Here is a 13,972-nt window from a genome sequence, read left to right as displayed (position 1 = left end):
TGTTGCTGGAGTCGATCTGCCAATTCCGTTTTGCCCACACCCCCATACCATAAACACCAATATTCGGCACTTGTATAGTCTCCAAAAGTTTTAAAATTGTTTCCAGATTTTCATTAAATGTTTGGCCAACCATTTAATTTTTCCGGTGATCCTCCATCAATCAACCTAATTTTACTTGACTCCCCAACTCAACAACTTGTTTTTCAATGGATCTGACTTTTCCCAACCATTCCTCAACTTCACGTTTCCTTTCCTTTCTTTCAGAGAGCTCTCCATTCTTGACTTCCTCCTCAACGTCAGAGTTTTTAGAATGAGCTCTACATTGTTGTGTGCATTATTTGTTGTTTGTTCAACTTCGAGGCCAACTTTGCACCTCCGACTCTCACCGGAGAAAGGCTTTCGCCCACGGCGCCGTCGTCTTGCCGCCATTCTGAAGCTGTCCGATGGGCTCCAGCAGGGTGTCGGACAGAAAATTTCTCTGAAACAGAGATCAAAGTGGAAGGGGGATGAGAAATTAATTTAATTTGGGGCTATCAAGTATAGGGTAAATTGATAAAATTTTAATTATTTTTAATTATTATTTTAGATAGGGGGCTACAAAGAGTAAAATGGGGGCTACGAATAGAATCACCCATTTATAAAACCCGACAATGGTCCACTAGAAATATCTATAAACTATCATAACTAATCTCATAAGATAATATAGTTTAGAGAACATAATACATATTTTAGAATAGAATAATTTATCTTTACTAGATATGATTAATATTTCTAAATTATATAAAATTATCATCGGTAAATATTTCTCGAACTTGACTTTATAATAAACGGACCAGGTTGAGGACTCAGCTAATGGATTTGACATGATCGATGATTGAAAATATAAGTTGGATTGCAAATTTTATGAGGCAAAATGAAAAATAAAATATTATTATTATTATTATTATTATTATTATTATTATTGTTATTATTATTATTATTATTATTAGTAGTAATATTTTTTTCGTCCAATAATAAAATAGTCATTGCCAATATATAGATGTTTCGTAGACGAACGAAAATAGAAAAATAGAAAGATGTTTTGTAGATAGAGGTACGAAGCGAGTATAATTTATATATTTTGTAAAGGGTTAATTGTCTATAAATACATGAACTATATTTAAATTTTGACTTTTAACTTGATTTATTTTTTTAGTCAAAAAATACGTGAATTTTTAATTATTTGTAATTTGACCTGACTCTGAAAGTTCTCTAGCCAATAACTAGTTGTTTGGAGTCTGATGGATAATTTGAAGGTACCATTAGAACCTTTTGATGATACTCTCTAATGATACCAGTCTATATTGTTAGCTTTTGATCATCGAAAGTGACCGATATATATATATATATATATATATATATAGGGAGAGGTTCAAATAAGAACCACTAATAAAATAAGAACGGATAACCATTTTAAGTCATTCGATCATCAAGATCTACGGTGGATGCATCATCTTGGTGGATGGATGCAGGTGCTGGGTTCGAATCCTGAAGGGAGCAAAAAAATTATTTTTTTCGGATGCATTAAATTTAATAGCGGATGCATTAATTTGTATAGCAGATGCAGTAATTTTATTGGTTCTTATGTTCTCACGATAATTGTGGTTCTCACTATAACCGCACCCTATATATATATATATATATATATATATATATATATATATAGAGAGAGAGAGAGAGAGTGAGAGAGTTTCATGACATCAATTTTCATGCCAATTTCCGACCATTTTCAGTTACCAAAATTCAACAATATAAATATCATTAAAAATATCACGTCAATTAATAGTACCTTCTAATTGAGCATTGGACTCCCGACAATCAAGTTATTAGTCAACGAATTTTGGGCTCAGGTCAAATTCCAAAAAAATAAAAATTTATGTATAAATTTAGTTAAAAACCAAATTTTGGATATAGTTCGTCTATTCATAGGCAATTAACCCTTTTGTAAAAGGCGTGTATTTTTTAAATTTTATCTACCGAGGCAAGAGGAAAGGGTGTTTGAATGTTTCTTCTTATATATGATTATGATGAATGAGATTATATGAGTAAATTTTTTTATGAACAATTTATTTGCAGGTATTGATGAATGCGCAGATGCTAGACTACATGATTGCATGGAAAAAGCAACACACTTGGGAATTACACATGTTCTTGTCCTAAGGGATACTCTCCAAATGGCTGTTTAGCTGCGATTTTCTTCTAGAATTAAGCATCATTTACCATATTAATTTATTTGTAAAATAAGTAGACGATAGTTAATAAATAGTTTGAACAATTGCACGAAAATAGAGTAGTGCACAAATGCAACATGTTGTCCTAAGGGATTTTCTGGCGATGGAAGATACATATGCAAAAGTATTAGTATTATACATTTTAGTCTTTTTATTTTAGGTCGGATTATAAAAATGATTCCACATTTAATTTGTTAGTTGTTAGTTGTTAGTTGTTAGTTGTTACATTATACAATATCATTTTCAAAGTGTTGCATATTCATGCTCATGAATCTATTGATTTGTTGACATTAGAATTACCTCGAATTACACTGATTTGTCAACTTTCCTATTTCAAATACTCATCATTCAAATATTTGATTTGAAGAATCAAAAGTTGGGGTTTAACAAGCTGAATGAAACGAACATTTTTGACGTATTAATCGATATCCAATACTTTTTTATTGCAAAATTCACTCTGCTTAGCAAATATTGGATGCCAAAAAATTGTTCAGCCATAATCCAGGCTTGATTTTTTGAATTAGGGACCCAACGATATATAAATTTGTCTGAAATTGAATGTTTAGTGAACTGGCCCAATTTGATTGTGATCCTAATGACAACAAATCAAAAAATTGAGTAGAGAGTTGCAATACTTGGAAAAAATGATTTAATTTAGTGTCAAAAACATTTCTGAAACATCAGAGTATATATTAATCTGTCTCACATGTTTATGAAGATGAAGATGAAGATAAAAGGAAAACATTCATGGAGTAGAGATGATGAGAAGGTGGGATTAGTGTTCAGTTTCAATTGCTTCACCATCAGGTGTCCGTTTAAATAATAAAACTTATAACTAACCTTCAACATGTGATATTTTATTACAAAATAAAAACCCAAAAACTGCATGGGAATGCCTTTCCATTTACCATTGATCTATTCTTCTATTCACATTCAACGGCCTATTCTATTCGTAATAAATACAAACATCCAATCTTAACACATGTAAAAAAAATTTATCTTACGCCACTAAACAAATCAAAAACCAAGATCAAACGATGGAATATCCAGAATCCCAAGATTTTGTTCATTAGTTTCAGAAGAACCTGTTATTTTCTTCGTTGAGCACTCTGCTTTCTGCTTGAGTAGCTTTGTAGCTTCTTCTTCTAGTGCATCAAGATCGATACCTTCATAAAACCCATCGTCTTCGAAAACATCTATGCTCTCCCCCGCCATCTCTACAGGTACATGCACGGACGAGTTCTCCCGTGCAGCCCCAGAGAGTAGAGAGAACTCTCTGTCTAAATTAAGCATTGGCAGTGAGTGAGCTTGGTGGAAGCTGAATTTTCTTTTCCGGCTATCCGACCTGCTCTCGAGGATCTCCGTGGGAACCCCGTCACTTGTATCTTTGTTGTTCCTGGCAGTCGATTCGAAGCCAGTCTGAGGAGCATTGTTGTGTCTTGTCCCTGTTGAGCTTCCACTTCCATCCATTTTGCTGCTTTGGACCACGGAGTCAGGACTGTGGTTTGCGGGGAAGCTGGGCGGTCTTGGAAATGGAGATTGACTGAGTAATGATCGCCTGCCATTGAATTGAACTGGTAAAGATAATACAAGCTAATCCACCACATACTTTGATGAACTGAATAATTTTGAGCTAGTTAGATCATATAATCCTTCAACCCAAATGCATCATAAAATCTAACCTATCACCCAAAGTAAACGACCCTAAAAGAGAGATGAAATGGGGAAAGATGATGGGTGTTATCAATAACCTGTATATTGCCATCATATCGACCCTACTGCTGCCGGCTTGGGTATTAGAAGTTGTAGAATTCAGCCCATCATCTATGAAGCTATCCTCGTAGGAACTGCCGCCTTGTACATCTTCCTCATCATCAGATGCCGTAGCATCGGACGATACCCTAAACACGAAGCAATATTGAGACAGGCGCAAAACAAAGTGCCATATTTCTTCTGTCTACTTCGCTTATATGAACAGTAGAAGATGCACTTACTCTGCTTCCTCTTCAATATATGCTGCAGCATCTTCTGATTGCTTCTTCTTACCTGATTTGGGGGCTGGGGGTGTCAAAAGAAATTCAGTTTTCACAAGAAAGCCGATGCATAAACTCAATTACTATTACAATGCGTTTGGTTTCTCAAGAATAAAATTGGTCCCAGACTCCCAAATTACTCAAAATTGAATTGGTCCGAGATTAATTTTGTCACAGGGAAGGCCAAGACTCATAAGAGTCAAACAAGACTAATCCTATGTGGCACTATCCCCAGACTATGTACCGGATGAGTCTACCGACTGAACAACATATCATAAGACTAAGTCCTTGTCTAATCCACTAAACCGAACACTCCCTTAAGAGACATCCGCAACTGCAAGCATAAGTGACCCGATAACTCGTACTAGAGTGTGACAAGATAGCTCTATCATATAAGATAAATTTGCATTTTCATATATAAAAAGAAAATGGATAACCTTTGAGAAGCTTAGTTGATTTATGATTGTCAGCCCTTCTCGACGTTAAGAATTTTTCGCTTGCACCAGTTTGGTTCCTAGTTTCTGTTGAAAATTTTCTGTTGCAATCTCCGAGCTTGCGCAGCCTACGGAACTTGCACTGCTGCTCGACACTTTCGGGCTGGACACCACTATCTGGAAGCCAGTCTTTACTGCTGCTTGTGTTTGAGAGTTTAGTAACAGGAGTTTGCAGCTCTTTGACGACGGGAACAGGTGAAGAGCATTGTCCCCCTGCGCCTGTGTTGCAATCTAGTGGAGGTGTTTGAATGCCGTTGTCATTTAAACACAGGATATCCATCTCCTCCGAGCTGCCATTTACATGTTCCTTCTTCTTGTGTTCACAAGAGTTCAAGAAACGCTCGGTTTCCAAATTTAGAGAAGAAACGAGAGCAGGAACAGCAAGAACATCACGTCTGTTGCCCTTCCATGTCTCTGCATCAGATTCCAGACATAGGCATTGATAATCATACATGTCACGAGGAATGCTGTAACGAAGAGTTTCTGAATATGCATACCAGAATCATTTATCGGAGATTCTGGAACAACTCCACTTTTGATGAAATTAGTCAGCCTTGGACTAAGTTCGATATCTATAAGATCCTGGTCGGAGATATCCGTTTCATTCTGCATTCTGCTTGAAACCGGGGACTGGAGAATTTCCTCAGCCATGTCAAACTTCTTCTCGTCTTCTGCACTCGGGTTGCTTAAACTAAATTCGTGTACAGTCTCGTCAAGGGGTCTTGGGTGCAAAGGGTGATTATCCATAGGTTGCAGAGGAATCTCTGCATGGCCCTTGTAATCCTGCATCAAATGATACGGAGAAGCCACATTGCTAACTTCCGTTCGTTTAGAACTCGAGCCCAGAGGCAGTTGAGGTAATGATAAAACCAAGACATTTCCAACACCATCCACGGATACAAATTCTGAAGCAAAGAGGAAAGTATGCAACCAAGTTTTTGGTTTTTGCAACTCAGTCTCCTGAAGCTCTTGACCTGATCCTTCAGCTTCCTTATCCGATTCCTCTTCAGCACGATCCATATACCTCTCTGAATCTAGAACATTCCAGACAAGAAAACCCTATGGAATTAGAAAGCAACCAACCATAAAGATTCCAATGGTGTGTTAATCTAGAAACTAAAATATATGCCATTTTTCTTCTTTTCTTTATCTGAACCTTGATAAAATATATTCCAATTGTATCAAAGGCCTATCTTTTGCCACATGGTTACCTTCTATAACGTTGTCTTGACGCTCCACCGGTAAAACTCTCAAGCAAGGATCTGGAACATCATCATCCTGAATCAAGATAGTAACTCAAATTAATCCAAAAGATAGCCAATTGGATATAAAGGAGTCCGTGAACAAACAAACAAACCTCTGCTGAAGGATTGCGGTCGTGAGAATACGTTAGCTCTTGCAAATGCTGCATGGTATCTATTAGTAGCAGTGTTCTAGATGAATGCAACACGTCATTTGCAGGGGATGGATATGCCTGGAAGTGAGGAAAAGCAATAAGAGATGGTCTCCAAGCATCTTCTTGAGTAGCGACAAAATACTTGGCGAGCAAATCTTTCTCGGCATCTGTAATTTTGTCTTTGTATGCAGGCAACGGGGAGGGTTCAGAATCCTTCGCTTTTGATCCACGGGGAACATACTCCTCAATTGACATCTCAAGACGTCGCAGTTCTGGTTTGAGAGAATGTGGAACCTGCAATTGTGCGTGCAAAGGATAAAGACCTCGATTATTTATTCATCATGATCATGTCGGAGAAATTGAAACATAATCTGCAGAGAAAGCATACCATCCTTGGACTGGGATGAAAATTAAAGCTATTCGTGCCACCATTTATCATGTGCTTATTAATAGACCTGCTATTTGCTTGCTTTCGCATATAACCTCTCAGTTCTGACCCTTCACATGCTAAAACTAGTGAGCTTGTTAAAGAAATTAGTCAATTACTTATGAAAAGGATTTAAACTCATTTGTAAATAAGACGTAACAAGCAAGATCTTCATACGAAACCCACGAATAGAAAGGAAAGGATATCAACTCGTCCTTCATTCTTCCTCCCAGTCCTCCCCATACGTTGAATCATTCTCAAAGGCGAGACATTAGCATCGAAGCATATGACAAGATCAACTTCCATGATATCAAGACCTTCCTCACCAATTGAAGTTGCAACAATGACATTGTACCCGCCTGTCCGAAATTTCTATAGAGACAATTAAATAAACCACTGAGGAATGAGGATGGAAGACCACAAATAGAAAAAGTAGTACCTGTAAAACAGCTTGTTGAACTTTTTGCGATTGTCCTTTTGAGGTTTTTCCTGAAGAGAACAATAAGGTCACAAATTATATTTACCGATTCCAAAAATTTACCAAAACAGTGGGAGTTCAAGGGTTATTCAATGGATCTAGCATGTCTTGTGCACATGTGTTAACTGCGCCTCGTAAAAGCAAAGACCATCCTTGGTATCTCTATCATCTACGACTATGGAAGAAGCAAGACACTGGTTAACTAAAAAGGATAACTAGAGACCAGCTAGACTGCCAGAGTTTCGTTAAGACCTTGGCTGTCTTGTCGAACCAATTCAAGTGAAAATTCATCATAGAAAGAGTGGATTTACTATTTTGCAGGCCACATTAGCTCTAAAAGTGCATATAATTATGCAAAGCTTTGTTGATGAAGTAATAAATTTCAATATGTTAGCAGGGAAAAGCTACAACTGCAACATTTTCTGACATATATTCCCCTCAGTTCGTGAGGTATTTAGTCATGTTTAAAACAAAGAACAAGGAATCAAAATTGAATCAAGCATAATAATAATGGGAGAATTGATAAACACACCGGAGCTTTGTCCAATGAACTCTGTAGCTTTAACATATTCCCCAATGTTTTTAAGTGCATCAAGTATGTCCCTGAAGTTGAATGTTAAAGTTAGAAATAAATTTTTCTAATATTTCTCCATCGATTCAGCATCATAGGTTACAGTAATTTAAAGAAAGAAACAAAGATCCAGATAACCTGACACTACCCCGGAAATTTGAAAAAATGATCACCCTGGAGTTTTTTGGATCTTTCGCTTCTGCACCAAAATTCCTTAACATGAATAACACTGCATTTTTGCTCATATATATCAAAAATACTCAATTAAAGCAGAAAGCCAAAGAACACGGAGCTCAACCAAGGAATTCTTGAGACATCGTGCATTCAATCAATCATAGTGCGTTGTCTGAAGCCTGATATCACTAAAGGTTACAGGGCTGGCTGAATATAGGGTTTTCCTGTTGCTGGGATAATAGGGCAAGCAAGCAGGATGCTAGCCCCTAGACTGGATATACTCAATTCATATACAGGGTCAAGTTAAGCATGGCCTTTTCTTTTTTATAAACGAGGTAAAAATAAATTCGTCAAAACACTCATTCACCAAGACCGTGTTTTCTCTAAACGGATGCCATGTCCTCACTATCTAACCTCGAGATATCAATTTTCTCACAATTTTAAGGAGTGGGATAAAAGGTGACACGAGGTAACAAACAAATCTATCACAAGGTTCTTTTGGTTGTCATGTCCTGTTTCCTCCATCTATTTGCTCTATTTGTTCATCAATCTATAGAGAGAAAGTTTCCATAACAATAACATAAACCATATCATGTCAAAGAACAAAACCACAATGCTACGTACTGAAATGGTCAATCAGTACTTCCAGCATTTTTGCTAATTTGGGGCTCGGGGCACCGTGGGAAACAGTTTTCTGCATTAGAAGTTTTGCTTTCAAAAGTGCTTCATTTCTGCCTACCATTCGTGCAAACTGCCTGCATAATGGAGATGACTTAAAATAAAAACAGAGACAGATTTACAACTTTAAATGCTGATTAACCATGGCATACCATTGTTTCAATTTTTCATCAATCATCTCAAATGCAGGCCTTATACCATGGCTTGAAAGCAATTTCCTGAGATGATGCAACGTAAGAAGAGCTCCAAAATAACCCAAAAATTCACCTTGCCTCGATTGAGGAAAACCCGCAGGCGGCTTTTCGCAAAACATCTCCCTTGATTTAAGATAATCACAGGGGCTCAACTGTAAATTATAAATACATCAGGAATAAACGCATTTAACCATGATGTGCTAGTTCTGAAATTTAGCAACAGACTATTATCAATGCTCCCATGCTTTCCTTATATGATTTTCTCCAGGTAAAAATACACCAAACAATCTGAACCTTTTTCCAATTGTCATAGGCATCAAGATATTTCCAGGTTGAGCAACTACATAAGGGGGTACACATTAAAACCAAGATAATACTGATTAACCAGACATGGTTGTGGTTTTTCATTCTGCTAAAAGGATGTAAACAAATTTGAGAATCCGGCAGCCCGGAGCTCTGATATGCTAAAATGAATTTAGTAATAAGAAATACCCCCTCCATCCCACTTGAAACGTCTTACTTTCCTATTTAGGCTGTCCCACTTGAAACGTCTTGTTCCATTTTGGGACACTCAACAAATAACAAATACCCTCAACATAACTCAAAATTACACAATATGCCGCAAAAAGCTACTCTCTACATTCTCTCTCTTACTTGAGTTGACATAAATACCCCCCAAAAAGCTACTTTCTCTTTCCAACTTTGTTGTAAACAACTCACTTTATACCTAAATCACCTACACCTTAATACCCGCGCAGCGGCCGCGCCCAAAAGAAATTACACGTTTCAGGTGGCACAGAGGGAGTATTATTTTAGAGATACATAAAATGCATTCCATATTATGTATTTTCAGATATCTATTTAGTCATGCTTTGAGGAAGTTCAGGAGACCTTATGTTAAAAATCTAGGCCAAAAAGCTACAAAAGAGATAAAGAACTGAAAGAAGTAACTGAATCTAAAAGTTTGAACAATAGGATACAGGAACATACTGTCTGGATGTCTCTCTTTGGAAGCAGCCCAAATGTGCAAAGACGGGCATGAAATGGACGTCCAACTTCCAAAAGCAGACTATCTACTTCAATGGCTTCATCACCCATCGATACCTGAAAGAAATTTATTATTTTCTCATATGAGTCATAGAGTAGAAACCAGTTGATCATATAAGTAACTAGTACTAGTACCTGAATCAGTTCTATCTTTCTCTCGTGCACAAAAGGCAGTACATCGGGATCACTTTCATTTCGGTATTCGAGTGTAGATATTTGAAGATTGTCAATGACACGCTGGATTGTCTGCTGTTTAGCTGAATTATACCCAATAAGAATAATTTCACAAAAGCAGTCAGAATATCAAACCAACATCTTTCTGGTGGGTCTGTGCAGCACTTACATCCGGGTGTCGCAGTCAAAGCTAATATTCTTAGTTGGACTGAAGCATCCATCAACTGCAACATCGGTGCAAATTGTATAAGTTTATTTCAGGGAATAGGATGAGTAATTAGCAGGCAAGTTTCCATCAAGCTCTAAGCTAGACCACTGGACTCCATGTACTCGCCTATGTGATCCACTTAACATAGCTCAAGAAATGATGCATTTGTTTAGGCTTTACTGTACTATGTTTTGATAGTTCAAAGTCAAATTCAACTCACTTCACTCCAAAGAAGTATTTATAAGCCTCTTGTTTTCAATGTTTTCATAGTAATCAACGTAAATTGTAGAAGTAGATGTATAAGTAGAATGAATGATATATACAAAAACAAAATCCTAAAACCATTTCTTTTGCTATTTAATGCATTTTCCAGTCTAAAATACGTATATAAATATATAACTCAAGAACACTTGAAAGAAATAATGAAGCAGTATACCTCACGGACAGCTACACAGTAGGAATAGTTTCCTGTCGCACGATGTGCCTCATCAATCACCAGGCACACCAGATTCTTCACCAGACAGGAGCCTACGGCATATATATTCAATAAGGATTTTTTCAATTAAAGAAACATATGAATATAAAAGCAATGCAGATAAAATTCCTCAAAATCCTAATTTTTATGGAAAGACATCCCAATGGCCAATAAAGAGAAATGTAAATCTGGAATAGTTATTCAAAGGCATTAGAATCATAAAGTAATGTTCAATACGCTATTTTACCAGAAAATATACAAGAATCAAGGAGAATGGAATTAGCAAAGCCATATTTCTCACTGCACAGTTCACCAAGTGCTATTTGATAAATTTGAAATGGAAAATCGCTCAGCTAATGCAAGTGCTTAAGGCTTTGCAAGATTTATAAATACTACAAAACCTAGAAAATCCTAACTGACAAATATATCACGATTCATGAATCATATGAGAATGCTAGAAAATCTTATATCATCATTTTCTAGTTCCTACTATGATGTTAGATTAGTTGTGTTTCCAGTTTAGTAAATGCACTCCAATAACATATCACAACAAGTTGAGAAACAAACCAGATTGTATATCCTTCTCTAACACTTGTGGAGTAACAAAAAAAACACGTTTGCATTTCCAAAATTCTGCTCGTTTCGAAGGACTCGTTTGTCCGGTTAGATCAATAGTCCACTCCTAAGATCAGTTGAATCACAACTTTCTCAGTATAGGTACCAATATGAAGCATAAGAAATGTAAGTCCAAGAATGCTGTTATCATAGGCTTACTTGTGGAATTCCAACAATCTTATGACAAGCTTCTATTTGTTGCATCACTAGTGGTCGAGAAGGAGCAGCAAAAACAATTTTTCCTGCAGAAGAGAGTGGCAAGATTGTTTAACAAAGACTTCCAGCGTAAAATATTTGCAAATATAGGTAAAAACTAATATGATTATCAACATACTATATCATACCCCCTCCGTCCCTGAAAATTATGACCTTATTACCATATTTGGATGTCCCTAAAAATTGTGACCTTTCCTTATTTGGAAACAACCCAACAAACTTTTTCTCACTATTTACAAAAAGGTGTGGGACCCAATCTCCACTCAAACACAACTACCACGCTTTTTTTTAAAACCTGTGCCACCTCCATTGAGTCACATTTTTTAGGGATGGAGGGAGTATATAATTTGACAGTGGTCATCCTATGATGTCTCGTTACAACATGTACTTTCAAATATCATGGATTTACTCTTGTATGGGATATTTTTGAGCCATTAGTAGGCCTTATGAAAATAAGATATTACTTTCTGGGAACACCTAATTTTGGGGTCATTAAGATCAAATGAATGTATAAAACATTTACTTCTCATGTGCGAATTATCTTTTCATTGTATGGTCTAACTGAGTAAAGATTTGTTATGTTTTCATAAAACACCTAAGAAGGCAAACACACGATGTTCAATTCAGGCACACTAGAGAAAAAAAGGACATAACTGTAGCATTTGATGATTGAGACATCCAGTATATTACCACCATTACAGGATAACAATACCTTCAGGAAACCATCTGAAGAAATTATACATGACGACGGCAGCGATAAGAGTTTTTCCAAGTCCTGTTGGCAATGCTACTAAAGTATTGGCAAACAGCGCAGTCCTGGTAATAGATAACTGATAATCACGACAAGGGATATTTACTGCCACAGAAAAACAAGTGGACGAGTAAATTAACAAGTTGAGAACCTCCCAATGATATTCATACTTGCAGGAGGAACACTAAATAAAAAAAACAGATTCTAGAAGTGTTTGAAACGAGCTCATGACAAGCAACATGAAACATGAAGATCACAGTGGACCTCAATTTCGATTACATGAACTGTTTCAAAAAGCAAACAAAAGTTTATCAACACCTAAACACTTTGAGAATCACATGAGAAGCACTACTGAAATTTCGTTCAAGGTTTGTCACAGAAGTAATTCAGCACGATCACACTTCAGCAAAATTTAAACTTCTTTAAGAATGGCCCCATAAGGATTTCTATCGAATATTTTCTACACATTTGTTCAAACAGCCTCAGCTCAGAACCGGCACATCACAAAATAGGCCACAGCTATGCATTTAATCGAGCAACGCTGCACGCACAAAATTCTAGTCCTCATCACATTATTTAATATCCTAATTTACAAGTGAACATAAACAAATAAAAGAAAGGACATGATAGCTGATGTATATATACCAGGGTAAATCCATGTCTTGGCAGCCTCAGCATCAATGCTAACAAACTCATTAAGCTTCTCAGTTTCTTCACAAATATTATTCCCAATACTATTACTCATACATAGCTGCCCATACGAATTTCCCGCCTTTTCCTCAAATTTCCTTGAATTACAAGACGAAACCCCAATAAATTTATCTAAAGTAGTTTGCCTAGTTGAAGGAGCTGAACTAAGATTAGCCTCAAATTTCCCCTTTTTCCGCATTGCTTGATCTGTGTTCACAAACATCTCTTGTTTGCAGTTTGAATCAGGAACGACTGTGGGCATTTCAGCAGCAGTTGCCCGGCACGCCACATCGATTTCATGAACAGCTGCTTCCCAGTCGAATTCCTATTCAGCCAAAACAAATTACAAACAAAAGAAGACGCAGTAAATAAATTGAATGAACGGGGACTTACATCGTCGTCGTCCATGATTTGAAGAGGAGCGGATGCGGAAACCATAAGAGCTCTTGGTAAACAAACCAGTGTTTAATTTAATAGTGGGTGTTTGCCTGTTTGGGAATTGGAAGAGAGAGATGAGCAGAAAACCTCAAGTTGGATGGAGAATTAGCGGCAATTTTCTTTATTTTATTTATTTTTGAATTTGCAACTGTTGGTGGTGAGAGCCAAGCTCGTATTCGTAAATAGACATGGTTCGATTTAATGAATTGGTCGACCCCATCAATATTTAATTAGGTCAAGCCTCCGCCAAAAATATACATGAGTTTTTGTCCAAAAGTTCAAATACGCTACCAGCATAATGAATTTAGAGTTAAGTATCAAATAGGCCCCTATCATAGTGGCCATTTTCACGTTGGGCTCCCTATAGTCTAAGTTGGGCCAAATAAACTCCTGTAGTCCAAAAAATCGAATAATTGGGCCCCTAGCCCTAACGGTTGGTAAACGCCGTCCGTCTTTTTTTTTTTTCTTTTTTTAATAGGCGGTGGGCCCCGCCTTATATGCAAGCGCGGGTTCCTTAACAACCATAGCATACGAATCGTCTCTCCATTCTCTTCTCCTTCTTGCTTCATCATCGAACCAGAGCAACAGCAAAGAAGAGTTATTGTTTCTAAACAATACAAGTTTCAGTGCATCCAACAATACT

General features: G+C 36.9%; 1 protein-coding gene across 3 annotated transcripts; it reads right to left on the bottom strand.

Moving 5' to 3' along the window:
• Nucleotides 1-3,106: 3,106 nt before the first annotated feature.
• Nucleotides 3,107-13,524, bottom strand: LOC131010203 (DEAD-box ATP-dependent RNA helicase FANCM). 3 transcript variants are annotated; one of them, XM_057937618.1, is made up of 23 exons: nt 13,285-13,524; nt 12,847-13,216; nt 12,163-12,306; nt 11,394-11,476; nt 11,187-11,301; nt 10,581-10,672; nt 10,106-10,160; nt 9,898-10,019; nt 9,706-9,819; nt 8,674-8,867; nt 8,468-8,598; nt 7,808-7,868; nt 7,631-7,701; nt 7,060-7,109; nt 6,827-6,992; nt 6,582-6,709; nt 6,155-6,487; nt 6,009-6,075; nt 5,295-5,831; nt 4,741-5,211; nt 4,265-4,316; nt 4,022-4,171; nt 3,107-3,828 (listed from the first exon to the last, which is right to left on the bottom strand). In XM_057937618.1, exons 1-23 carry the CDS (start codon nt 13,327-13,329, stop codon nt 3,288-3,290), a joined length of 4,092 nt encoding a protein of 1,363 aa, XP_057793601.1. In that variant the 5' UTR covers nt 13,330-13,524; the 3' UTR covers nt 3,107-3,287. The 3 variants fall into 3 exon arrangements, with proteins under 3 accessions (XP_057793601.1, XP_057793600.1, XP_057793602.1); XM_057937617.1 differs by having other exon boundaries at nt 4,265-4,328; nt 13,285-13,523; XM_057937619.1 differs by lacking the exon at nt 13,285-13,524 and having other exon boundaries at nt 4,265-4,328; nt 12,163-12,266; nt 12,847-13,008.
• Between the last annotated feature and the right edge of the window lie 448 nt (nt 13,525-13,972).

Source organism: Salvia miltiorrhiza, chromosome 2 (genome assembly GCF_028751815.1).
Source record: "Salvia miltiorrhiza cultivar Shanhuang (shh) chromosome 2, IMPLAD_Smil_shh, whole genome shotgun sequence".
Classification (NCBI taxonomy): domain Eukaryota; kingdom Viridiplantae; phylum Streptophyta; class Magnoliopsida; order Lamiales; family Lamiaceae; genus Salvia; species Salvia miltiorrhiza.
This window is presented reverse-complemented; position numbering and strand designations above follow the sequence as displayed.